This window comes from Oncorhynchus mykiss, chromosome 25, assembly GCF_013265735.2.
Source record: "Oncorhynchus mykiss isolate Arlee chromosome 25, USDA_OmykA_1.1, whole genome shotgun sequence".
In the NCBI taxonomy this organism is placed as follows: domain Eukaryota; kingdom Metazoa; phylum Chordata; class Actinopteri; order Salmoniformes; family Salmonidae; genus Oncorhynchus; species Oncorhynchus mykiss.
Genome location: NC_048589.1, coordinates 41,852,726 through 41,880,470, shown reverse-complemented (window position 1 = coordinate 41,880,470; position 27,745 = coordinate 41,852,726). Strand labels below are relative to the sequence as shown.

The 27,745-nt window shown below is 46.4% G+C and overlaps 1 protein-coding gene across 7 annotated transcripts in view; it reads right to left on the bottom strand.

Annotated features, from left to right (window-relative positions):
• The window catches only part of LOC110504274 (mitogen-activated protein kinase kinase kinase kinase 5), a 156,509-nt gene that overhangs the window by 57,309 nt on the left and 71,455 nt on the right, over positions 1-27,745 (bottom strand). For 5 of the 7 annotated variants that reach the window (XM_036962933.1, XM_036962932.1, XM_036962934.1 and 2 more), the window contains 7 exons: positions 23,262-23,399; positions 16,102-16,160; positions 14,753-14,820; positions 8,505-8,549; positions 8,264-8,306; positions 4,682-4,822; positions 4,445-4,526 (listed from right to left, as the gene is read on the bottom strand). In XM_036962933.1, coding sequence (XP_036818828.1) covers positions 4,445-4,526; positions 4,682-4,822; positions 8,264-8,306; positions 8,505-8,549; positions 14,753-14,820; positions 16,102-16,160; positions 23,262-23,399 — 576 coding nt within the window. The remainder of the gene's footprint in view (positions 1-4,444; positions 4,527-4,681; positions 4,823-8,263; positions 8,307-8,504; positions 8,550-14,752; positions 14,821-16,101; positions 16,161-23,261; positions 23,400-27,745) is intronic. The other 2 variants (XM_036962936.1, XM_036962937.1) reach the window with 1 other exon arrangement.

Below are 27,745 nucleotides of genomic sequence, written 5' to 3'. Positions count from 1 at the left end.
TCCAGATCAGAGGCAGTAGGGATGGACCAGGGCTGTTCTCTGTTTAGTGAGTCCTCCAGATCAGAGGCAGTAGGGAGGACCAGGGATGTTCTCTGTTTAGTGAGTCCTCCAGATCAGAGGCAGTAGGGAGGACCAGGGATGTTCTCTGTTTAGTGAGTCCCCCAGATCAGAGGCAGTAGGGATGACCAGGGATGTTCTCTGTTTAGTGAGTCCTCCAGATCAGAGGCAGTAGGGAGGACCAGGGATGTTCTCTGTTTAGTGAGTCCTCCAGATCAGAGGCAGTAGGGATGACCAGGGATGTTCTCTGTTTAGTGAGTCCTCCAGATCAGAGGCAGTAGGGAGGACCAGGGATGTTCTCTGTTTAGTGAGTCCTCCAGATCAGAGGCAGTAGGGATGACCAGGATTGTTCTCTGTTTAGTGAGTCCTCCCGATCAGAGGCAGTAGTGATGACCAGGGCTGTTCTCTGTTTAGTGAGTCCTCCAGATCAGAGGCAGTAGGGAGGACCAGGGATGTTCTCTGTTTAGTGAGTCCTCCAGATCAGAGGCAGTAGGGAGGACCAGGGATGTTCTCTGTTTAGTGAGTCCCCCAGATCAGAGGCAGTAGGGATGACCAGGGATGTTCTCTGTTTAGTGAGTCCTCCAGATCAGAGGCAGTAGGGAGGACCAGGGATGTTCTCTGTTTAGTGAGTCCTCCAGATCAGAGGCAGTAGGGATGACCAGGGATGTTCTCTGTTTAGTGAGTCCTCCAGATCAGAGGCAGTAGGGAGGACCAGGGATGTTCTCTGTTTAGTGAGTCCTCCAGATCAGAGGCAGTAGGGATGACCAGGATTGTTCTCTGTTTAGTGAGTCCTCCCGATCAGAGGCAGTAGTGATGACCAGGGCTGTTCTCTGTTTAGTGAGTCCTCCAGATCAGAGGCAGTAGGGATGACCAGGGATGTTCTCTGTTTAGTGAGTCCTCCAGATCAGAGGCAGTAGGGATGACCAGGGATGTTCTCTGTTTAGTGAGTCCTCCAGATCACAGGCAGTAGAGATGACCAGGGATGTTCTCTGTTTAGTGAGTCCTCCAGATCAGAGGCAGTAGGGATGACCAGGGATGTTCTCTGTTTCGTGAGTCCTCCAGATCAGAGGCAGTAGAGATGACCAGGGCTGTTATCTGTTTAGTGAGTCCTCCAGATCAGAGGCAGTAGGGATGACCAGGGATGTTCTCTGTTTAGTGAGTCCACCAGATCAGAGGCAGTAGAGATGACCAGGGATGTTCTCTGTTTAGTGAGTCCTCCAGATCAGAGGCAGTAGGGATGGACCAGGGATGTTCTCTGTTTAGTGAGTCCTCCAGATCAGAGGCAGTAGAGATGACCAGGGCTGTTCTCTGTTTAGTGAGTCCTCCAGATCAGAGGCAGTAGGGAGGACCAGGGATGTTCTCTGTTTAGTGAGTCCTCCAGATCAGAGGCAGTAGGGAAGACCAGGGATGTTCTCTGTTTAGTGGGTCCTCCAGATCAGAGACAGTAGGGATGGCCAGGGATGTTCTCTGTTTAGTGAGTCCTCCAGATCAGAGGCAGTAGGGATGACCAGGGATGTTCTCTGTTTAGTGAGTCCTCCAGATCAGAGGCAGTAGGGATGACCAGGGATGTTCTCTGTTTAGTGAGTCCCCCAGATCAGAGACAGTAGGGATGGACCAGGGATGTTCTCTGTTTAGTGAGTCCTCCAGATCAGAGGCAGTAGGGAGGACCAGGGATGTTCTCTGTTTAGTGAGTCCTCCAGATCAGAGGCAGTAGAGAGGATCAACGATGTTCTCTTGATAAATGTGTGAATTGGACCATATTACTGCCCTGTTAAGTATTCCAAATGTAACAAGTACTTTTTGGGTGTCAGGGAAAAATGTATGGAGTAAAAAGTACATTGTTTTTGTTAGGAATGTAGAGAAGTAAAAGGTGCCAAAATATAAATAGTAAAGTACAGATACACCCAAAAAAACAACTCAAGTACTACTTTAAAGTATTTATACTTAAGGACTTTACACCACGCCCACAAATTGGGGTAAACAATCATGACATTTTTTCAAAGTAGTGAGAACGCTCGGGAGAAAGTAATGTTGAAAAGTAATCTTCAGACATGTCGAAACTTTTCTTAAATGTAGTTTTGTAATTGACTAAAAACAACGAGGACGACAAGAAAATGGTGTTTGAAAAAGGTCAAGTTTTTGCTGTGAGCCAATGGGGTAACCTAGGTAACCACAGGTTGCTTTCCTCACAGACGGCAGAGCTGGGACCTTATATCTATCAAATACCGACTAGGACTATATTATAGCATAAAACTCTGAGGGTCATATCTCTAGCGTACGGGATTCTATCCGAGGGTCATACCTCTAGCGTACGGGATTCTATCCGAGGGTCATACCTCTAGCGTACGGGATTCTATACGAGGGTCATATCTCTAGCGTACAGGATTCTATCCAAGGGTCATATCTCTAGCGTACGAGATTCTATCCAAGGGTCATATCTCTAGCGTACGGGATTCTATCCGAGGGTCATATCTCAAGCGTACGAGATTCTATCCGAGGGTCATATCTCTAGCGTACGGGATTCTATCCGAGGGTCATATCTCTAGCGTACGGGATTTTATCCGAGGGTCATATCTCTAGCGTACGGGATTTAATCCGAGGGTCATATCTCTAGCGTACGGGATTCTATCCAAGGGTCAAATCTCTAGCGTACGGGATTCTATCCGAGGGTCATATCTCTAGCGTACGGGATTCTATCCGAGGGTCATATCTCTAGCGTACGGGATTCTATCCGAGGGTCATATCTCTAGCGTACGGGATTCTATCCGAGGGTCATATCTCTAGCGTACGGGATTCTATCCGAGGGTCATATCTCTAGCGTACGGGATTCTATCCGAGGGTCATATCTCTAGCGTACGGGATTCTATCCGAGGGTCATATCTCTAGCGTACGGGATTCTATCCGAGGGTCATATCTCTAGCGTACGGGATTCTATCCGAGGGTCATATCTCTAGCGTACGGGATTTTATCCGAGGGTCATATCTCTAGCGTACGGGATTTAATCCGAGGGTCATATCTCTAGCGTACGGGATTCTATCCAAGGGTCAAATCTCTAGCGTACGGGATTCTATCCGAGGGTCATATCTCTAGCGTACGGGATTCTATCCGAGGGTCATATCTCTAGCGTACGGGATTCTATCCGAGGGTCATATCTCTAGCGTACGGGATTCTATCCGAGGGTCATATCTCTAGCGTACGGGATTCTATCCGAGGGTCATATCTCTAGCGTACGGGATTCTATCCGAGGGTCATATCTCTAGCGTACGGGATTCTATCCGAGGGTCATATCTCTAGCGTACGGGATTCTATCCGAGGGTCATATCTCTAGCGTACGGGATTCTATCCGAGGGTCATATCTCTAGCGTACGGGATTCTATCCGAGGGTCATATCTCTAGCGTACGGGATTCTATCCGAGGGTCATATCTCTAGCGTACGGGATTCTATCCGAGGGTCATATCTCTAGCGTACGGGATTCTATCCGAGGGTCATATCTAGCGTACGGGATTCTATCGGAGGGTCATACCTCTAGCGTACGGGATTCTATCGGAGGGTCATACCTCTAGCGTACGGGATTCTATCCGAGGGTCATATCTCTAGCGTACGGGATTCTATCCGAGGGTCATATCTCTAGCGTACGGGATTCTATCCGAGGGTCATATCTCTAGCGTACGGGATTCTATCCGAGGGTCATATCTCTAGCGTACGGGATTCTATCCGAGGGTCATATCTCTAGCGTACGGGATTCTATCCGAGGGTCATATCTCTAGCGTACGGGATTCTATCCGAGGGTCATATCTCTAGCGTACGGGATTCTATCCGAGGGTCATATCTCTTAGCGTATTGGATTCTATCCGAGGGTCATATCTCTAGCGTACGGGATTCTATCCGAGGGTCATATCTCTAGCGTACGGGATTCTATCCGAGGGTCATATCTCTAGCGTACGGGATTCTATCCGAGGGTCATATCTCTAGCGTACGGGATTCTATCCGAGGGTCATATCTCTAGCGTACGGGATTCTATCCGAGGGTCATATCTCTAGCGTACGGGATTCTATCGGAGGGTCATATCTCTAGCGTACGGGATTCTATCCGAGGGTCATATCTCTAGCGTACGGGATTCTACCCGAGGGTATTGAACCACAGTTAGATACACCTTCTTTCCTTTGAACACGTTTGAATTACTGACAAATACATTGTTTGAATAACTGATAGCTTGGAAGAGAAGAGATTGTTTCTATTTTTGAGTAGTCGTATCCTCAATCCATTCAACAAGTGACCAAGACATACTGTAAGAGGACATGGTGAGGAGTGCGCGCACATGTCCGTCTGTGTGTGTGTGTGTGTGTGTGTGTGCACGAGGGCGTGCGACCGTCTGTGTGTCCTTACCAGGGTCTGAGGCTGTGGACGTAGATAGCAGATTGGGGCTACTGCCGCTGGCTGACAGGTAGTCCGGACCAGAATGCTCCGCCTTACAATTAAAATCCCTTTATTATTATTTATTATTACCTCAAACTTGGGGAATTGCTTTAGCATTTTAAGCTTCATAATGTCATTTAAAAAACACACAGAAATATCATGAATATTCAAACATTGTAATAGAAAAAGATATACATGAACACATGCCTTGTTGCCCTGCTCTGGGGTGCTCAGCCTCCGGGGGAACAGGTCTGGACCTGGGCTGTCCTCTGAGCCTGGAAATCTCCTCACTGTCAGACACCTCTCATCACTCACATCTGGCTCATCTGACAAACTGCTCAGATGAGGCTAAGAGTGAGAGGAGGAGAGGGAGAGGGAAGGAGAGAACAGAGGAGAGGAAGAGGGAAGGAGAGGAGGCGAGGCAGAGGAAGAGAGGAGAGGAAGAGGGAAGGAGAGAAGGAGAGGGAGAAGAGAACAGAGGAGAGGAGGAGGAGAGGCAGAGATGAAGAGAACAGAGCAGAGGAGAGGAAGAAGGAAGGAGAGGAGGAGGAGGAGAGGCAGAGGAAGAGAGGAGAGGCAGAGATGAAAAGAACAGAGGAGAAGAAGAGGGAAGGAGAGGAGGAGGAGAGGCAGAGGAAGAGAGGAGAGGCAGAGATGAAGAGGTTATGTACACGCCTGTTTTTCAGGTATCTACAGAACAGTGGCTGCAGTTCAAACACTTAAAAAGACACACCCTATCCCCTCAGTCCTCAAATGAAGTGGCCACTTCAGATGACGTGTCATGACGTCTGACGAGTATACACTTGCAGGGCGAGGGGTGAGGGAGGGCGAGGGGTGAGGGAGGGCGAGGGGGTGAGGGAGGGCGAGGGGGTGAGGGAGGGCGAGGGGGTGAGGCAGGGCGAGGGGTGAGGCAGGGCGAGGGGTGAGGCAGGGCGAGGGGTGAGGCAGGGCGAGGGGTGAGGCAGGGCGAGGGGTGAGGGAGGGCGAGGGGTGAGGCAGGGCGAGGGGTGAGGGAGGGCGAGGGGTGAGGCAGGGCGAGGGGTGAGGCAGGGCGAGGGGTGAGGGGTGAGGCAGGGCGAGGGGTGAGGCAGGGCGAGGGGTGAGGGAGGGCGAGGGGTGAGGGAGGAAGGAATAATTTTTAATGATTAAATGGACCGCCCTTGCCCGGAAATCACTCATCCACTGGTGGCTTGTGGGTTCTTTATATGTGCTACAGTCAATTATAATTGCATGTCTACTGATTAATAATTATATAGTTAATATATACACCTACTGTATGATTGCTAGCAAATTAATTAGCTAACTAATGTTAGCCTGCCTACTGTATGATAGCTAGCAAATTAATTAGCTAACTAACGTTAGCCTGCCTACTGTATGATAGCTAGCAAATTAATTAGCTAACTAACGTTAGCCTGCCTACTGTATGATAGCTAGCAAATTAATTAGCTAACTAACGTTAGCCTGCCTACTGTATGATAGCTAGCAAATTAATTAGCTAACTAATGTTAGCCTGCCTACTGTATGATAGCTAGCAAATGAATTAGCTAACTAATGTTAGCCTGCCTACTGTATGATAGCTAGCAAATTAATTAGCTAACTAACGTTAGCCTGCCTACTGTATGATAGCTAGCAAATTAATTAGCTAACTAACGTTAGCCTGACTACTGTATGATAGCTAGCAAATTAATTAGCTAACTAACGTTAGCCTGCCTACTGTATGATAGCTAGCAAATTAATTAGCTAACTAACGTTAGCCTGCCTACTGTATGATAGCTAGCAAATTAATTAGCTAACTAATGTTAGCCTGCCTACTGTATGATAGCTAGCAAATTAATTAGCTAACTAATGTTAGCCTGCCTACTGTATGATAGCTAGCAAATTAATTAGCTAACTAACGTTAACCTGCCTAGCTAGAACTTCTGAAGGAAAATGTTTTATTTCTACAGCTTCTACAGCTATTTCTACAGCAAAATATTTACTTTTTATGACAAGTGTTTGTGCATTTAGTAGCACAATTTATAATTTTTTTGCATTTGTTCTTACTTACACTTGTGTGTTAAATTCTCCATTAATGTTGTTTTTAAGTTTTGGCAGACTTTTCTTAGCGGATGTACAACTGTGGTGAATTGAATTATGGGGAGTTTCAGGCCCCGGAGTGAACATAATTATACACTCACAAACTCGACTAAAAAAAACGAGGGTTGAGGGGCTTACGTTACAAACTCCCCTTGATTGGCTAATCATTTGGACCACCCTCCAAGATGGCGATGGGGATTCCCCCAAGGGCATAAGGTAGACGAGGGTGTCTCTTTTAAGTGTTTCCTCTGGAAAAATGTGTAGCATTGGGGGCAAACCTCCCTTGTTTTAGGGGACAAGGGTCCCTCCCTTGGATCATATTTATGTAGGGGGACTGAGAAGCTCAGTTCTAGTGACTTTAGAGGACATTCTACTCCAAAAATAATTAAAATAAAATGATGCTGATTCCATCTAAATGATACTTTCCACCTCCAGAAATTAGCTGTATAACATATTGATAAAATTTGTTAAAAATATTTTACCATATTTGACCATCCATCATATTATTATTGACTTGCCTAGTTAACTTTTTTTTTTAAATAAATAGTAATAAAAACATATATTCGGTGTGCTGTTAGCAGTAAGCATTATCATCTGTAGCCCAACTGATGCAGCACAGAGTTAATAAATAATCAGGCTGAAATATGGGGTTGCCTGTCAGCATTTTTTAAAATTTATTTAACCTTTATCTAACTAGGCAAGTCAGTTAAAGACAAATTATTATTTACAATGACGGCCTACACCGGCCAAACCCGGGACGACACTGGGGCCAATTGTGCGCCGCCCTACGGGACTCCCAATCACGGCCGGTTGTGACACCGCCTGGAATCGAACCAGAGTGTCTGTGGTGACGCCTCTACCACTGAGATGCAGTGACTTAGACCGCTGCGCCACTCGGGAGCCCAATAGACCATTTACCCTTTTGGGCTAATCATTAGCCAGATCTCAAATTTGATCTTTAAACTAGTTTGCATCATATTGATGAATATACAAAAAAACCTTGCATAAACACAGTGAATATAATGTACCTGTTAAGGTAACCTGGAGTAACCTGGGTAACCTGGCACCTGGGGTAATACTTCCTGTCTCACAGAAACCACTTCATGTCACAACATTTTCCCTGGTTGCCACGACTCCTGCACAACCCCAAAATATAATCGGTCTGATCCCATTTTTTTTTTTTTTTTAAGTCACTCCCCCAAAAATGATTTTGAGGTAGGGTGGGTGTGTTAGTCCAGGTTACCCAGGATTTGAGAAATAAATCAAGTAGGAAAGCCGGGATCCTCCTCTTTCTAACAAAGGCCATTTTGTTGTTTTCCCCCACGATTGCAAGAATTGTTGTGCACTGACTGCTTGTCACAATTTGTGTTTCACTCTCAACGGCACTCGTAACTTCAATGCGCCTCGAGAGGAATATCTATCTCACACAGAACAACAAGCCGACTAGGTAAATAGATAAACTATTCTACTAGGTGCTTGTCAGATTGTTCCATTCATTACTCGCTTTTGTTTGCAGAGGGAAAATAAGCATCTTCTAAGTGCGATTCGGCAAAAACATGTTTTGTTACATATTTTTTTGGCCGTGGCGGCAATGATTTTGCCGTGGCGCAGCGCCACAGCTAAATGACTGCAGCCGTAAACACTGATGCAGAAAACCCAAGCATATGCGGTGAATTAGGCTGTACCTCAAAGTAGAGGTACATTGGGCTTTACCTTTGGAGGTAGAGGAGGTGGGATTCCGTGCTTGAGGGTCGACCTAGAGTGGGAAGAGACCAAAACAGTCAGGCAGCTGGCAGGGGATATTTGTGCATCTGTGTGTGTGTGTGTGTGTGTGTCTGTGTGTGTGTGTGTGTGTGTGTGTGTGTGTGTGTGTGTGTCTGTGTGTCTGTGTGTGTGTGTCTGTGTGTGTGTGTGTGTGTGTGTGTGTGTGTGTGTGTGTGTAAGCAGCACTTACAGCTCCACGTCTTCAAAGGCGTCCTCCAGATGGGCCATGTGTCCCCTGGGAGCAGAGAGAGAGAATGGACAGATCAGAGAGAAGAGAGGAGAGGGATCAGAGAGGACAGCTACAGGGTGTTCAGGGCTGGGTTGAACTGAGGGACGTAATGTTACCATCGGGGTCAACTGCACTGAACAAAAATAGAAACGCAACATAAAAAAAAAAATGTCATTGATTTTTACTGAGTTACAGTTCCTATGAGGAAATCAATACATTAGAGCTTAATTAATTTATGGATTTCACATGACTGGGAATACAGACATGCATCTATTGGTCACAGAAATAAATAAAAAATTAACAAAATAAAAAAATGCCCTCAGTCGGCCTCAGGATCTCGTCACGGTATTTCTGTGCATTCAAATACATTTCCATCGAGAAATTGCCAATTCTGTTCGTTGTCCGTACCTTATGTCTGCCCATACCATAACCCCACCACCACCACCACCACGGAGCACTCTGTTCACAACGTTGACATGAGGAAACCGCTCGTCCACACAACACTAAACACGGTTGTGAGGTAGGTTAGATGTACTGGAGGCGGCTTATGGTAGAGAAATGCACATTAAATTCTCTGGCAACAGTTGTGGTGGACATTCCTGCAGTCAGCATGCCAATTGCACGCTCCCTCAAAACTTGAGACATCCGTTGCATTGTGTTGTGTGAGAAAACTGCAGGGTTTAAAGTGGCCTTTTTATTGTCCCCCAGCACAAGGTACACCTTTGTAATGATAATGCTGTTTAATCAGCTTCTTGATATGCCACACCTGTCAGGTGGATGGATTATCTTGGCAAAGGTGAAATGCTCACTAACAGGGCGTCAGAGAAGACATGAGTCTGGACTGTGTGATTCCAGGGTAACGGACAGGCGTCAGAGAGAACATGAGTCAGGACTGTATGATCCCGGGGTAAAGGGCAAGAATCAGAGAGAACATGAGTCTGGACTCTGTATGATCCCGGGGTAAAGGGCAGGGGGTCAATGATTCATCTGAAAAATGTACCACAAAAGTAGTAGCCTGTGGCAGAAAGAAACACATTGATTAGCTAATAGGAGCCTGTGGTGGAAAGAAACACACATTGATTAGCTAATAGGAGCCTGTGGTGGAAAGAAACACACATTGATTAGCTAATAGGAGCCTGTGGCGGAAAGAAACACACATTGATTAGCTAATAGTAGCCTGTGGTGGAAAGAAACACACATTGATTAGCTAATAGGAGCCTGTGGTGGAAAGAAACACACATTGATTAGCTAATAGGAGCCTGTGGCGGAAAGAAACACACATTGATTAGCTAATAGTAGCCTGTGGTGGAAAGAAACACACATTGATTAGCTAACAGTAGCCTGTAGTGGAAATAAACACATTGATTAGCTAATAGGAGCCTGTAGTGGAAAGAAACACACATTGATTAGCTAACAGTAGCCTGTGGCAGAAAGAAACACATTGATTAGCTAATAGGAGCCTGTAGTGGAAAGAAACACACATTGATTAGCTAACAGTAGCCTGTGGTGGAAAGAAACACACATTGATTAGCTAATAGTAGCCTGTGGTGGAAAGAAACACACATTGATTAGCTAACAGTAGCCTGTGGTGGAAAGAAACACACATTGATTAGCTAATAGTAGCCTGTGGTGGAAAGAAACACACATTGATTAGCTAACAGTAGCCTGTGGTGGAAAGAAACACACATTGATTAGCTAACAGTAGCCTGTGGTGGAAAGAAACACACATTGATTAGCTAATAGGAGCCTGTGGTGGAAAGAAACACACATTGATTAGCTAACAGTAGCCTGTGGTGGAAAGAAACACACATTGTTTAGCTAACAGTAGCCTGTGGTGGAAAGAAACACACATTGATTAGCTAACAGTAGCCTGTGGTGGAAAGAAACACATTGATTAGCTAATTTGTTTGTTTCGTAAATCAATAGTAAAGCAGGAAAACGCACAAAGCAGAGCAACTACTAGTTCTCAAGACACATACAATTCTCAGTACATATTGAACTAGACTCTAGTACACGGGGAAACAAGTCTAAGTCAAACAAACAAAAAACCCCTGCAGGGCTCGCTGGTTTAGGTTTAAGTTATTTACAATGTAGCTGTCGGTCGCCATGGTGAAATGGTGCTGGAGGTTACAACTCGTTTAAGAGCCCTGTCTGAGCTTGTTAAATCCTGGCTATTAACGACACTTCCTGTTTGTGTCCGTCTTAAAAGGCTTACAAGCACGAATAGCAGTTAAATTCACAGCCTCTATGTCTGTCCATCCGTCCGTTTCCCCACTGTCTGTCTGTCTGCACCTCAATTAGGAGCACACATTCATCAACTCCTCCGAGGCTGGCAGGGTCAACAGCTATATCACAGCCCACATGGGAGGGTATGAGGATGGATATGAACGGAGCACGGTAGGTAAGCATGATGGGTTATGCTTTGAGAACAGAACAGGGGTGGGGAGGGAGAGAGAGGGTGGGTGGGGAGGGAGAGAGAGGGTGGGTGGGTAGGGAGAGAGAGGGTGGGGAGGGAGGGAGGGAGGGAGGGGGGGAGGGAGAGGTAGGTAGGTAAGCATGATGGGTTATGCTTTGAGAACAGAACAGGGGTGGGGAGGGAGAGAGAGGGTGGGTGGGGAGGGAGAGAGAGGGTGGGGAGGGAGGGAGGGAGGGAGGGGGGGGAGGGAGAGGTAGGTAGGTAAGCATGATGGGTTATGCTTTGAGAACAGAACAGGGGTGGGTGGGGAGGGAGAGAGAGGGTGGGTGGGGAGGGAGAGAGAGGGTGGGGAGGGAGGGAGGGAGGGGGGGGGAGGAAGAGGTAGGTAGGTAAACATGATGGTTTATGCTTTGAGAAAAGAACAGGGGTGGGTGGGGAGGGAGAGAGAGGGTGGGTGGGGAGGGAGAGAGAGGGTGGGGAGGGAGGGAGGGAGGGAGGGGGGGGAGGGAGAGGTAGGTAGGTAAGCATGATGGGTTATGCATTGAGAACAGAACAGGGGTGGGGAGGGAGAGAGAGGGTGGGTGGGGAGGGAGAGAGAGGGTGGGTGGGGAGGGAGAGAGAGGGTGGGGAGGGAGGGAGGGAGGGAGGGGGGGGGGAGGGAGAGGTAGGTAGGTAAGCATGATGGGTTATGCTTTGAGAACAGAACAGAGGTGGGGAGGGAGAGAGAGAGGGTGGGTGGGGAGGGAGAGAGAGGGTGGGGAGGGAGGGAGGGAGGGAGGGGGGGAGGGAGAGGTAGGTAGGTAAGCATGATGGGTTATGCATTGAGAACAGAACAGGGGTGGGGAGGGAGAGAGAGGGTGGGTGGGGAGGGAGAGAGAGGGTGGGTGGGGAGGGAGAGAGAGGGTGGGGAGGGAGGGAGGGAGGGAGGGGGGGAGGGAGAGGTAGGTAGGTAAGCATGATGGGTTATGCTTTGAGAACAGAACAGGGGTGGGGAGGGAGAGAGAGGGTGGGTGGGGAGGGAGAGAGAGGGTGGGTGGGGAGGGAGAGAGAGGGTGGGTGGGGAGGGAGAGAGAGGGTGGGGAGGGAGGGAGGGGGGGGGGGAGAGGTAGGTAGGTAAGCATGATGGGTTATGCTTTGAGAACAGAACAGGGGTGGGTGGGGAGGGAGAGAGAGGGTGGGTGGGGAGGGAGAGAGAGGGTGGGGAGGGAGGGAGGGAGGGAGGGAGGGGGGGGGAGGGAGAGGTAGGTAGGTAAGCATGATGGGTTATGCTTTGAGAACAGAACAGGGGTGGGGAGGGAGAGAGAGGGTGGGTGGGGAGGGAGAGGGAGGGAGGGAGGGAGGGAGGGAGGGAGGGAGGGAGGGAGGGAGGGAGGGAGGGAGGGAGGGAGGGAGAGGTAGGTAGGTAAGCATGATGGGTTATGCTTTGAGAACAGAACAGGGGTGGGGAGGGAGAGAGAGGGTGGGTGGGGAGGGAGAGAGAGGGTGGGTGGGGAGGGAGAGAGAGGGTGGGGAGGGAGGGAGGGAGGGAGGGAGGGAGAGGTAGGTAGGTAAGCATGATGGGTTATGCTTTGAGAACAGAACAGGGGTGGCACCTCCACACAGTGAGGTGAATGGAACAGGTTTGTCTCACAACAAGGGGAAGTGAGAAAAACCATTTAAACAACAAAACGCCACAAAGTTAGGAAGCTACGTGTCAGGGTTAGGTAACTAGATTTAGCCGCGGGACAGGAGCGGATGGATACATAATCATTTACAATGCAAATTCACTCACCATTACTAACCACCAAAACAATCACTGCCTGTTGCAGATTTGTGCTATAGGTGGGGATTGTTCAAAATGTGTTTTGGTTCTTCTCATTGATTGTATTGATAAAGTGACCCCAAAAAAAAAACAATTCTTCACAGAACAAAGCTATTAGACAACCCATATAAAGAGACAATAAACACGGAACATGGAAGGGGGGCGTGGCAATGGGCGTGGTTGGCCAGTCAGTGCAGCTGAATTTAAAGGAACATTTTAGAGACCCCCTATCAGTTAGAATTTTTTAATAAATGTATGCAATTCTACACATTTAGCCATGGACCTGAGAGAAAATGTTGCAGTTTAAAGCACAGAATGGTCTAGAATGTCATTGCATGCTGTAGCGTTAATATTTCCCTTCACTGGAACTAAGGGACCTGAACCATGAAAAACAGCCCCAGACATTTATTCCTCCTCCACCAAACTTTACAGTTGGCACTATGCATTAGGGCAGGTAGCGTTCTCCTGGTATCCACCAAACCCAGATTAATACGTCGGACTGCCAGATGGTGAACCGTGATTCATCAATCCAGAGAGAGAGTTTTCACTGCTCCAGCGTCCAATTGCGGCGAGCTTTAAACCCCTCCAGACAATGCTTGTCATTGCTCATGGTGATCCTAGGCTTGTGTGCGGCTGCTCGGTCATGGAAACCCATTTCATGAAGCTCCCGACCAACAGTTATTGTGCTGACGTTTGGAACGCGGTAGTGAGTGTTACAAGCGAGGACAGACTCCAGCCAACACTTGGCATCGCGAGACTAGTCAGGATCGAGGTAAAGATGAACAGAGCAAAGTACAGAGAGATTCTTGATGAAAAACTGCTCCAGAGCACTCAGGACCTTAGACTGGGGCGAAGGTTCACCTTCCAACAGGACAATGATCCTAAGCACACAGCCAAGACAACGCAGGAGTGGCTTCGGAACAAGTCTCTGAATGTCTTTGGGTGGCCCAGCCAGAGCCCGGACTTCAACCTGATCGAACATCTCTGGAGAGACCTGAAAATCCAACCTGACAGAGCTTGAGAGGATCTGCAGAGAAGAATGTGAGAAACTCCCCAAATACAGGTGTGCCAAGCTTGTTGCATCACACCCAAGAAGACTCGAGGCAGTAATCGCTGCCAAAGGTGCTTCAACAAAGTACTGAGTAAAGGGTCTGAATACTTATGTAAAATGTGATATTTCAGTTTTCTGATTGTAATAAACTTAAACATTTCTAAAAACCTGTTTTTGCTTTGTCATTATGGGTTATTGTGATGTCATTATGGGGTATTGTGATGTCATTAAGGGGTATTTGATGTCATTATAGGTTATTGTGATGTCATTATGGGGTATTGTGATGTCATTATGGGGTATTGTGTGTAGATTGATGAGGATTTTTTTTTTTTAAATCCATTTTCAAATAAAGCTGTAACGTAATAAAATGTGGAGAAAGTCAAAGGGCCTGAATACTTTCCGAATGCACTGTATAGTGTAATTTATATACGGTTTAAGTATAAACTGATAATTTTTTTTAAGATTTAAAAAAAGTACATTGTTTGGACCATGGTGGGTCGAAAAAACACTTAGGTGGCAGAAATATGCCTGAAAAATAGAAAGCTTGAGCAGATAATTTCCAGATGAGTTACTACTGACATTGTACCCTGTGTAACCACGGTGTAATCAATAGAGATCCACAAAAAAGTCTGACTGGTGTGTAAAACCAGTCAGCGAGTCTAGATAAGAAAACATTTAAAAAAAGGGTCCTGACATATAAAAGTTTGCTTCGAAAAAATGAAGTATGCCCTACGTACGCGACATATTTCTGAGTGCGGAGAGACCCCTTTAACTCCTGTTGAACCACGGTGTATACCCAAGGGATTTCAGTTGTCCCAGAAATCCCCCTGGACCATAGAAAAAAGACAAGACAGGAGACAGCCCGGCCAACCAGCAAAAAAAAACAGAAGCCTTGAACGGAACCGAGTCGTTCCCGTGACGACGGTTACCATGGTTCTCACCTGGTAGAGATGCCTCCCTCTGCGAAAGGGCTCCAGGGAGAGGGGAAGTCGCTGTGTTTAGTCACGTCCTGGAGAGACCACAGCAATAACAAACAAGACATGTTAGTTACTACCACCAAGGCCTGTGTCTCAAATGGAACTATTACCTATATAGTGCACGACTGCAGTGCTCTGGTCAAAAGTAGTGCACTATATAGGGAATAGGGTGTCATTTGTGATACAGAGGGTATTTCAACTGCAGGCTGTGTCTGAAATGGCAACCTCATGTCCTAGTCCTGGGGACTCCAAGGGCGTACACCGTTTTGTTTTTTGCCCTGGCACTACACGGCTGACCCACCTGGCACTACACGGCCGACCCACCTGGCACTACACGGCCGACTGACCTGGCACTACACGGCCGATTGACCTGGCACTACATGGCTGACTCACCTGGCACTACACGGCCGACCCACCTGGCACTACACGGCTGACCCACCTGGCACTACACGGCCGACCCACCTGGCACTACACGGCCGACTCACCTGGCATTACACGGCCGAGCCACCTGGCACTACACGGCCGACCCACCTGGCAATACACGGCCGACCCACCTGGCACTACACGGCCGACCCACCTGGCACTACACGGCCGACTCACCTGGCACTACACGGCCGACCCACCTGGCACTACACGGCCGACCCACCTGGCACTACACGGCCGACCCACCTGGCACTACACGGCCGACCCACCTGGCACTACACGGCCGACCCACCTGGCAATACACGGCCGACCCACCTGGCACTACACGGCCGACTCACCTGGCACTACACGGCCGACTCACCTGGCACTACACGGCTGACCCACCTGGCACTACACGGCTGACCCACCTGGCACTACACGGCTGACCCACTTGGCACTACACGGCTGACCCACCTGGCACTACACGGCTGATTCACCTGGCACTACACGGCTGACTCACCTGGCACTACACGGCCGACCCACCTGGCACTACACGGCCGACCCACCTGGCACTACACGGCCGACCCACCTGGCACTACACGGCTGATTCACCTGGCACTACACGGCTCATTCATCAAGCTTTGATAATTTGAATCAGCTGTGTTGTGTTGGGACAAAAAAACTACCCCACCCTTGGAGTCCCAGGGACCGAGTTTGGGAAACACTGCCCTCGTCAAAAGTGGTGTATTATATAGGGAATAGGGTGCGATTTGGGAAGCAAACTTTTACTTGGGGATATTTACAATCACTTCCTGACCAACATACTTTACACTAGATTACACATAAATTCAAATAAGAAAAAAAATTACTGATAAACAGTATTGCAAATACATCATTTGAAATATATTCACCATTTCAATGTGAGCCTCTGTTTCCTTCCTCAGCGGAGGTTCAAACTTCACTTTATCAACTGTGGAGTAGAGAAAGTCTGGATGATGAAGTGGCATTGAGACATTACACACTCCAGTCAGTAGGGGGAGCCAGAACACAACACTTCAACCGTCACAACAAACCATATCCTCATGCATCGGAGTAGGGTGAAGTTACCCCACCCTATTCCCTATATAGTGCACTACTATGACCAGGGCCCATTGGGGCATTGGTCCAAAGTAGTGCACTATTTAAAATCCATAAGAGTCTAAGCCCTGTCTACGCTGGGGGAAGGGGAAGGGGGGGGGTTCTACTAAGCTACAGTTGAAATTGGAAGCAGTGGCTTAGCCAAATACATTTAAACTCAGTTTTTCTCAATTCCTGACATTTAATTCCAGTAAAAATTCCCCGTCTTTGGTCAGTTAGGATCACCACTTTATTTTAAGAATGTGAAATGTCAGAATAATAGCAGAGATAATGATTTATTTCAGCTTTTATTTATTTCATCACATTCCCAGTGGGTCAGAAGTTTACATGGTACCTTCACTCAAGTACTATTGCTTGTACAGATGAACGTGGTACCACTCAATTAGTATTTGGTAGCATTGCCTTTAAATTGTTTAACTTGGGTCAAATGTTTCTGGTAGCGTTCCACAAGCTGGGTGAATTTTGGCCCATTCCTCCTGACAGAGCTGGTGTAACCGAGTCAGGTTGGTTGGCCTCCTTGCTCGCACACGCTTTTTCAGTTCTGCCCACAAATGTTCTATAGGATTGAGGTCAGGGCTTTGTGATGGCCACTCCAATACCTTGACTTTGTTGTCCTTAAGCCATTTTGCCACAACTTTGGAAGTACACTTGGGGTCATTGTCCATTTGGAAGACCCATTTGCGACCAAGCGTTAACTTCCTGACTGATGTCTTGAAGTGTTGCTTCAATATATCCAATAATTGTCCTTTCTCATGATGCTATCTATTTTGTGAAGTGCACCAGTCCCTCCTGCAGCAAAGCGCCCCCACAACATGATGCTGCCACCCCCATGCTTCATGGTTGGGATGGTGTTCGTCAGCTTGCAAGCCTCCCCCTTTTTCCTCCAAACATAACGATGGTCATTTTGGCCAAACAGTTCTATTTTTGTTTCATCAGACCAGAGAACATTTCTCCAAAAAGTACGATCTTTGTCTCCATGTGCAGTTGCAAACCGTAGTCTGGCTTTTTTATGCCGGTTTTGGAGCAGTGGCTTCTTCCTTGCTGAGCGGCATTTCAGGTTATGTCGATATAGGACTTGTTTTACTGTGGATATAGATACTTTTGTACCTGTTTCCTGCAGCATCTTCACAAGGTCCTTTGCTGTTGTTCTGGGATTGATTTGCACTTTTCACACCAAAGTACGTTCATCACTAGGAAACAGAATGCGTCTCCTTCCTGAGCGGTATGACTAGCTGCGTGGTCCCATGGTGTTTATACTTGCGTACTATTGCTTGTACAGATGAACGTGGTACCTTCAGGCGTTTGGAAATTGCTCCCAAGGATGAACCAGACTTGTGGAGGTCTACAATTTTTTTTCCCCTGAGGTCTTGGCTGATTTCTTTTGATTTTCCCATGATGTCAAGCAAAGAGGCACTGAGTTTAAAGGTAGGCCTTGAAATAAATCCACATCTCCAATTGACTCAAATGATGTCAATTAGCCTATCAGAAGCTTCTAAAGCCATGACATCATTTTCTGGAATTTTCCAAGCTGTTTAAAGGCACAGTCAACTTAGTGTATGTAAACTATTGACCCACTGGAATTATGATACAGTGAATTATAAATGAAACAATCTGTCTGTAAACAATTGTTGGAAAAATGACTTTCTTCACTATATAGGGACACAATGCACTCCTCACTACATAGGGATATAGTGCACTCCTCACTACATAGGGACGTAATGCACTCCTCACTATATAGGGATATAGTGCACTCCTCACTACATAGGGATATAGTGCACTCCTCACTACATAGGGACATAGTGCACTCCTCACTACATAGGGACATAGTGCACTCCTCACTACATAGGGATATAGTGCACTCCTCACTACATAGGGATATAGTGCACTCCTCACTACATAGGGACATAGTGCACTCCTCACTACATAGGGACATAGTGCACTCCTCACTACATAGGGACATAGTGCACTCCTCACTACATAGGGACATAGTGCACTCCTCACTACATAGGGAAATAGTGCACTCCTCACTACATAGGGATATAGTGCACTCCTCACTACATAGGGATATAGTGCACTCCTCACTACATAGGGACATAGTGCACTCCTCACTACATAGGGATATAGTGCACTCCTCACTATATAGGGACATAGTGCACTCCTCACTACATAGGGACATAGTGCACTCCTCACTACGTAGGGATATAGTGCACTACTCACTATATAGGGACATAGTGCACTCCTCACTACATAGGGATATAGTGCACTCCTCACTACATAGGGAAATAGTGCACTCCTCACTACATAGGGATATAGTGCACTCCTCACTATATAGGGACATAGTGCACTCCTCACTACATAGGGACATAGTGCACTCCTCACTACATAGGGACATAGTGCACTCCTCACTACATAGGGACATAGTGCACTCCTCACTACATAGGGACATAGTGCACTCCTCACTACATAGGGACATAGTGCACTCCTCACTACATAGGGACATAGTGCACTCCTCACTACATAGGGACATAGTGCACTCCTCACTACATAGGGATATAGTGCACTCCTCACTACATAGGGACATAGTGCACTCCTCACTACATAGGGATATAGTGCACTCCTCACTATATAGGGACATAGTGCACTCCTCACTACATAGGGACATAGTGCACTCCTCACTACGTAGGGATATAGTGCACTACTCACTATATAGGGACATAGTGCACTCCTCACTACATAGGGATATAGTGCACTCCTCACTACATAGGGAAATAGTGCACTCCTCACTACATAGGGATATAGTGCACTCCTCACTACATAGGGATATAGTGCACTCCTCACTACATAGGGACATAGTGCACTCCTCACTACATAGGGATATAGTGCACTCCTCACTACATAGGGATATAGTGCACTCCTCACTACATAGGGACATAGTGCACTCCTCACTACATAGGGACATAGTGCACTCCTCACTACATAGGGGCATAGTGCACTCCTCACTATATAGGGACATAGTGCACTCCTCACTACATAGGGACATAGTGCACTCCTCACTACATAGGGACATAGTGCACTCCTCACTACATAGGGACATAGTGCACTCCTCACTACATAGGGACATAGTGCACTCCTCACTACATAGGGACATAGTGCACTCCTCACTACATAGGGACATAGTGCACTCCTCACTACATAGGGACATAGTGCACTCCTCACTACATAGGGACATAGTGCACTCCTCACTACATAGGGACATAGTGCACTCCTCACTACATAGAGAATAAGGTGCCATCTGGGATGGTGACACGACCAGACACGACAGGATTCAACATGTCCCAGGGCAACATGCTCCATGCCGTGACACTGTCAAGGGCGACAGAAACCTGCCACGAAGCTAATCATCTGTTTCGTTGCGTTGCTGATACACAGACAGACAGACAGACAGGAGTCTATTGAGCTACTGCGTAAACCAGTAAGGCAGGTTACATACTATGAAGACACCTGACAGAGAAAGAGCCAAACTCTGCTGTATTGTCTACGTGTTGAGTCCAAGCCGTATCTAAAGTGGTATCCTGTTCCCTATCGAGTAGAGGTGTTCACAGTTCACCAAACCCACGGTTCGGTACGTATTGTGGTTTTGGGGTACGGTTCAGTTACGGTTCGGGTACGGTTCAGTTACGGTACGGGTACGGTTCAGTTACGGTTCGGGTACGGTTTAGTTACGGTTCAGTTACGGTTCGGGTACGGTTCAGTTACGGTACAGGTACAGTTCAGTTACGGTTCGGGTACGGTTTAGTTACGGTACAGGTACGGTTCAGTTACGGTTCGGGTACGGTTCAGTTACGGTTCGGGTACGGTTCAGTTACGGTTCGGGTACGGTTCAGTTACGGTTCGGGTACGGTTCAGTTACGGTACAGGTACAGTTCAGTTACGGTTCGGGTACGGTTCAGTTACGGTTCGGGTACGGTTCAGTTACGGTTCGGGTACGGTTCAGTTACAGTACAGGTACAGTTCAGTTACGGTTCGGGTACGGTTCAGTTACGGTTCGGGTACGGTTCAGTTACGGTTCGGGTACGGTTCAGTTACGGTTCGGGTACGGTTCAGTTACGGTACAGGTACAGTTCAGTTACGGTTCGGGTACGGTTTAGTTACGGTTCAGTTACGGTTCGGGTACGGTTCAGTTACGGAACAGGTACGGTTCAGTTACGGTACAGGTACGGTTCAGTTACGGTTCGGGTACGGTACAGGTACGGTTCAGTTACGGTTCGGGTACGGTTCAGTTACGGTTCGGGTACGGTTCAGTTACGGTTCGGGTACGGTTCAGTTACGGTACAGGTACAGTTCAGTTACGGTTCGGGTACGGTACAGGTACGGTTCAGTTACGGTTCGGGTACGGTTCAGTTACGGTTCGGGTACGGTTCAGTTACGGTTCGGGTACGGTTCAGTTACAGTTCGGGTACGGTTCAGTTACGGTACAGGTACAGTTCAGTTACGGTTCGGGTACGGTTCGGGTACGGTTCAGTTACGGTTCGGGTACGGTTCAGTTACGGTTCGGGTACGGTTCAGTTACGGTTCGGGTACAGTTCAGTTACGGTTCGGGTACGGTTTAGTTACGGTTCAGTTACGGTTCGGGTACGGTTCAGTTACGGTTCGGGTACGGTTCAGTTACAGTTCGGGTACGGTTCAGTTACGGTACAGGTACAGTTCAGTTACGGTTCAGTTACGGTTCGGGTACGGTTCAGTTACGGTTCGGGTACGGTTCAGTTACGGTTCGGGTACGGTTCAGTTACGGTTCGGGTACGGTTCAGTTACGGTTCGGGTACGGTTCAGTTACGGTACAGGTACGGTTCGGGTACGGTTCAGTTACGGTTCGGGTACGGTTCAGTTACGGTTCGGGTACGGTTCAGTTACGGTACAGGTACAGTTCAGTTACGGTTCGGGTACGGTTCAGTTACGGTTCAGTTACGGTTCGGGTACGGTTCAGTTACGGTTCGGGTACGGTTCAGTTACGGTTCGGGTACGGTTCAGTTACGGTACAGGTACAGTTCAGTTACGGTTCGGGTACGGTTTAGTTACGGTTCAGTTACGGTTCGGGTACGGTTCAGTTACGGAACAGGTACGGTTCAGTTACGGTACAGGTACGGTTCAGTTAAGGTTCGGGTATGGTTTAGTTACGGTACAGGTACGGTTCAGTTACGGTTTAGTTACGGTACAGGTACGGTTCAGTTACGGTTCAGTTACGGTTCGGGTACGGTTCAGTTACGGTTCGGGTACGGTTCAGTTACGGTACAGGTACAGTTCAGTTACGGTTCGGGTACGGTTTAGTTACGGTTCAGTTACGGTTCGGGTACGGTTCAGTTACGGAACAGGTACGGTTCAGTTACGGTACAGGTACGGTTCAGTTACGGTTCGGGTACGGTACAGGTACGGTTCAGTTACGGTTCGGGTACGGTTCAGTTACGGTTCGGGTACGGTTCAGTTACGGTTCGGGTACGGTTCAGTTACGGTACAGGTACAGTTCAGTTACGGTTCGGGTACGGTACAGGTACGGTTCAGTTACGGTTCGGGTACGGTTCAGTTACGGTTCGGGTACGGTTCAGTTACGGTTCGGGTACGGTTCAGTTACAGTTCGGGTACGGTTCAGTTACGGTACAGGTACAGTTCAGTTACGGTTCGGGTACGGTTCGGGTACGGTTCAGTTACGGTTCGGGTACGGTTCAGTTACGGTTCGGGTACGGTTCAGTTACGGTTCGGGTACGGTTCGGGTACGGTTCAGTTACGGTACAGGTACGGATCGGGTACGGTTCAGTTACGGTTCGGTTCAGTTACGGTACGGTCTCTTAAGTCGTTGAAGCATATCGTTCTCCTTTAACTTTTAATCTCCTAACTCGCTTTGCCACAAACACGGAAGCTCTATAGCTGTTGTGCCGCTCTGATGACGACAACGACAAGCTACACACGCCATTTCGTAGGCTATTGTCGTTGAGCAGTTTGCGACATCCTGCTAACGTTTTATCCACAACTCTGTCAATCGTCGTTGTAAATCGAATGCGAAGCGAAAATGTTCCCGAACAGTAAAATGACGACGAAGGATCCTTCGAGTCGGTTTCATCGACCCTACCACTCGCCATCGTACAGAACTAGTTCCCGGTTTGCGCCTCACGAAAAGACAGTTTGAAATGTGCCAGTTAAGATTTTGAATTTCGAATACGTGTACCGTTACTGTATACCCCTATCATAGGAATGTGGTGAAAAGTAGAGCACTGTATTTTAGGGAACAGGTTACCATTTGAGAGACAGCCAAAGTATGACCGCTATGAGGAACTGTCGTCAATGTCTCTGAGCTTCTGATGCAAACTGGAATGAGTCAGGCCAACACTCACATTTCAACCAGTTGAAAGTTTGAATTAAACCGCTCATCATTAGTCGCATGATGCAACTGATGATGATGATTTGGAAAAAAAGTAGCTTAAGGTTTTTTGTTGTTGCCGCAGGCTGAACACACTACTTCAGTCACTCATTCACTTGATAATGCCTCGAATGTGATGGCGGCATTCCCTTTGTGTGGCCGTAAAGCATTGTAAGGCTGCACGATGCAACTATTTGAAAGAAAAATAAAGCGTCTTGAAAAAGGCATGAGCTCAGCCTTCATTTTTTTAAAAGTTTTTTTGCGCAGGCTTTTTTCTTTCAAGTCATAATTAAAAATGTCTCACGCACCTGAAACCAGTATCTTCAGATGAGCGATTACTTTTCCTATTTGAAACAGTGAAATTCAGAACCATATCAGTCCGAACACTGCACTCTACACCACTTCTACGTGTTGCTGACAGGAAGACGGAGAAGTCCCACTACTATCTCAAACAGAGATATCACACTACACTTATATCTCACAACTAACTCACACACTATCATCTCACTCCTGTTTCTGACTGACCTGGGTCCCCCCTGTCCTCGGCCCTGTCCGTCTCCTCTGTAGCGTAGATAGGGTAGCTATGGAAACTAGCAGGATAGTTAGGGGGGCCAGGGCTCGAGCACGGACTTCCTGGAGATGCATCATTCCCGTTTTCTGCTGCTTCATGGTGAGTAGAGGAAAGGTCAAATACAACCGTCAAAACAACATCAAGTTCGTCAACAACAACAGATGACAGGTCAACAACAACCACAGCCGTCAGACAACAACACAAAACAGCTCAAACAGGGTCTGAACTGCACACACGCAAACAGACAGACCACAGCTAAAGTCAGTATTACTAGAGCTGTGACGGTCACAAATTACGTCAGCCAGTGATTGTCAAGCAAATAACTGTCGGTCTTCACGGTAATCGACCATTAATTAACATTTAGCATCTCCTGGCTTCCACACATATCCTACCAGCCACTGATGCAGACCTTTGGAACATCTACATTTTAAAAAGTCTAATAAATCCATGTAATATAGTCTACACCATCACAATAAATCCATGTAATATAGTCTACACCATCACAATAAATCCATGTAATATAGTCTACCTACACCATCACAATAAATCCATGTAATATAGTCTACCTACACCATCACAATAAATCCATGTAATATAGTCTACACCATCACAATAAATCCATGTAATATAGTCTACACCATCACAATAAATCCATGTAATATAGTCTACACCATCACAATAAATCCATGTTTTATATTCTACACCAGCACAATGAATACATTAATTACTTTAGATATGTCTATAATGAAGAAAACGTGGTCTATTTCAAAAGAACAGAATATTCTGAGTTGTCCTTGTGTTAGGGCCCTGATCTGGCTATGCCATATGGCTGTCGGCTGCACTAGTTCATTTAGCAGACAAGATTTGCTTAGAATTCCATGATATTATTTTATAGTATGAAGAATACACCTGAACCAAGCTGAATAAAATAGAAAGGATATTTTCTCCAAACGATTTGAGGGAGTGCGCACATGCGGCTAGTCTGTGTTGAGCATTTTATTTAAAGTTATTCATGTAACTTCAGTTGTTCTACAAACATTAGACTATCGGTTTTGATTTTTAATACATTGTAAGGCTGCATGATGCGACTAATGAGGATTTGAAAAAAAGTCGCTTGACAGGCATGAGCTCTGCTTTGTTTGTTTTGGTGTGTGCAGGCTGTACACACTTCATCAGTCTCTCGTTCACAATTTGACAAGCACTTGATAATGCCTTGAATTTCCCAGCGGCCTTTGTGTGGCCGTAATGTAAAATCAGTGGGGGTGCTGCCCGCTCCATCACTTGATCGGATCATTCTCACAGGCTACAAGTGAAGACGGACACGTCGGGGACGCAACTGCGCACATCCTTATCCAGTTCCGAGGTGCATATTGAAGATACTTCTCGTCAGCCAACAAGATGAGTAGGCTTAGCGAACAGCAAAAGCACTAGTCTCCATCAATCTATTATCCCCCAGAGTACCTATTCTATTATGTGCGAGAAATAAATATTCCAAACATAGTCTGGGATGCGATAGATCCCAAATTAATACAACCACTAGCATTAAAAAAAAGATTCTATAAGCAATTTGGCTGATGCAACAGATCAGAACATTTAGCTTGAAATGTTGATAAACTATCAGGCTATTTCTTCACATTATAAGAGCAGCAATGCGCACATGGCAGTAGGCTATAAAGGCAAATGTTCCATTAGTGGGAAACACCATTATCAAAAGTGACCGCAAATGCAATTATGCATGTAATGATTTATTATAAAAAGTGCATTTTTGTGGTGAAAATGATCTTCCCCAAACTGGAAACTCCCTTGTAAAGTGGATTAATGTGCTTCATTTTAAGAAGTTATTTGGCCACTTTAGTTGTGATACAAACCTTATTAAAACATACAGGCTTATGGGCTCGGCGACATGAGATGTGCGACTATGATTCAAAATAGTTGAAAAAAAAAAAAAGGCATATTTTTTTAAAATACTGGGCATCATTCACAAGTGAAAATATACAATTCACGAGTGATGGGCTAATATTGTCACTCATAAGACTATTCTTGATTATAATCTTGTCTTTACATATACTAAATAATATATGTGTGAACTTTGTTTTGATTTAGAAATGGACCATTATCATGCACCTGGCCAGAAACAGGGGCAGCGGGACCAGAAATAGATGTCATCTAGGCGATAAAAATAGCAAATGGAGGACGCTTTTCCCCCTGGTTTATTTTCATGCCAACCAGTTAAGACTCTACTCCTGTTGTAAAGAGAAGCAATGTGCTTAATATTAGGAAAGTTGAGAAATAAATATAGTAGGCCTAGCCTATAGAAAGCCGATCCTCCTCTTTTTAATAGAGGCCATCACTCTGTGTTCTCGTACGATTGCATAGCCTATAGAAATGTTGCGTAACATGAGCTCATGGGCTCTCATGAAGTGTTTGATTAGATGTTCCATTACACTTACATTGATGTCAGAGTGATTAGAGGGACAAAAGAGTGCTGAGTAGGTAGCCAGTTTGGTAGGATAATAATGACCATCAGCAGCATCAGACCTTGGAGAAGCCTAATTACAGTGACTAAACCGGTAACTAAACTAAACGGAATTTGACTGCCTTCATGACTCGTGACCGCCGGTGTGGAGGTAATACTACAACCCATCAAAAAACAACAAGTATACACACACTATTACATATCAAGTGATGGGAGGGGGGGGGGGGGGATAGGGCTGGGCGGAATACCGTATTTTACTATATATCGGTATCGATGCACGGACCGATTTGGGGTTTTTACCTTTACCCTTTATAACGGTATTTGGATGTTTTGGTTTGTTGTTCAGTACATATCGTATGGTGAGGTCCCTGACTATTCAATACATATCGTATCGTGAGGTCCCTGACTATTCAATACATATCGTATGGTGAGGTCCCTGACTATTCAATACATATCGTATCGTGAGGTCCCTGACTATTCAATACATATCGTATCGTGAGGTCCCTGACTATTCAATACATATCGTATGGTGAGGTCCCTGACTATTCAATACATATCATATCGTGAGGTCCCTGACTATTCAATACATATCGTATGGTGAGGTCCCTGACTATTCAATACATATCATATCGTGAGGTCCCTGACTATTCAATACATATCGTATGGTGAGGTCCCTGACTATTCAATACATATCGTATGGTGAGGTCCCTGACTATTCAATACATATCGTATCGTGAGGTCCCTGACTATTCAATACATATCGTATGGTGAGGTCCCCTGACTATTCAATACATATCATATCGTGAGGTCCCTGACTATTCAATACATATCGTATGGTGAGGTCCCTGACTATTCAATACATATCATATCGTGAGGTCCCTGACTATTCAATACATATCGTATGGTGAGGTCCCTGACTATTCAATACATATCGTATGGTGAGGTCCCTGACTATTCAATACATATCGTATCGTGAGGTCCCTGACTATTCAATACATATCGTATGGTGAGGTCCCCTGACTATTCAATACATATCGTATGGTGAGGTCCCCTGACTATTCAATACATATCGTATGGTGAGGTCCCTGACTATTCAATACATATCGTATGGTGAGGTCCCTGACTATTCAATACATATCGTGAGGTCCCTGACTATTCAATACGTATCGTATGGTGAGGTCCCTGACTTTTCAATACATATCGTATCGTGAGGTCCCTGACTATTCAATACATATCGTATCGTGAGGTCCCTGACTATTCAATACATATCGTATGGTGAGGTCCCTGACTATTCAATACATATCGTATCGTGAGGTCCCTGACTATTCAATACATATCGTATCGTGAGGTCCCTGACTATTCAATACATATCGTATCGTGAGGTCCCTGGCTATTCAATACATATCGTATCGTGAGGTCCCTGACTATTCAATACATATCGTATCGTGAGGTCCCTGACTATTCAATACATATCGTATCGTGAGGTCCCTGACTATTCAATACATATCGTATGGTGAGGTCCCTGACTATTCAATACATATCGTATGGTGAGGTCCCTGACTATTCAATACATATCGTATCGTGAGGTCCCTGGCTATTCAATACATATCGTACCGTGAGGTCCCTGACTATTCAATACATATCGTATCGTGAGGTCCCTGACTATTCAATACATATCGTATCGTGAGGTCCCTGGCTATTCAATACATATCGTATGGTGAGGTCCCTGGCTATTCAATACATATCGTATCGTGAGGTCCCTGACTATTCAATACATATCGTATCGTGAGGTCCCTGACTATTCAATACATATCGTATCGTGAGGTCCCTGACTATTCAATACATATCGTATGATGAGGTCCCTGACTATTCAATACATATCGTATCGTCCCTGACTATTCAATACATATCGTATGGTGAGGTCCCTGACTATTCAATACATATCGTATCGTGAGGTCCCTG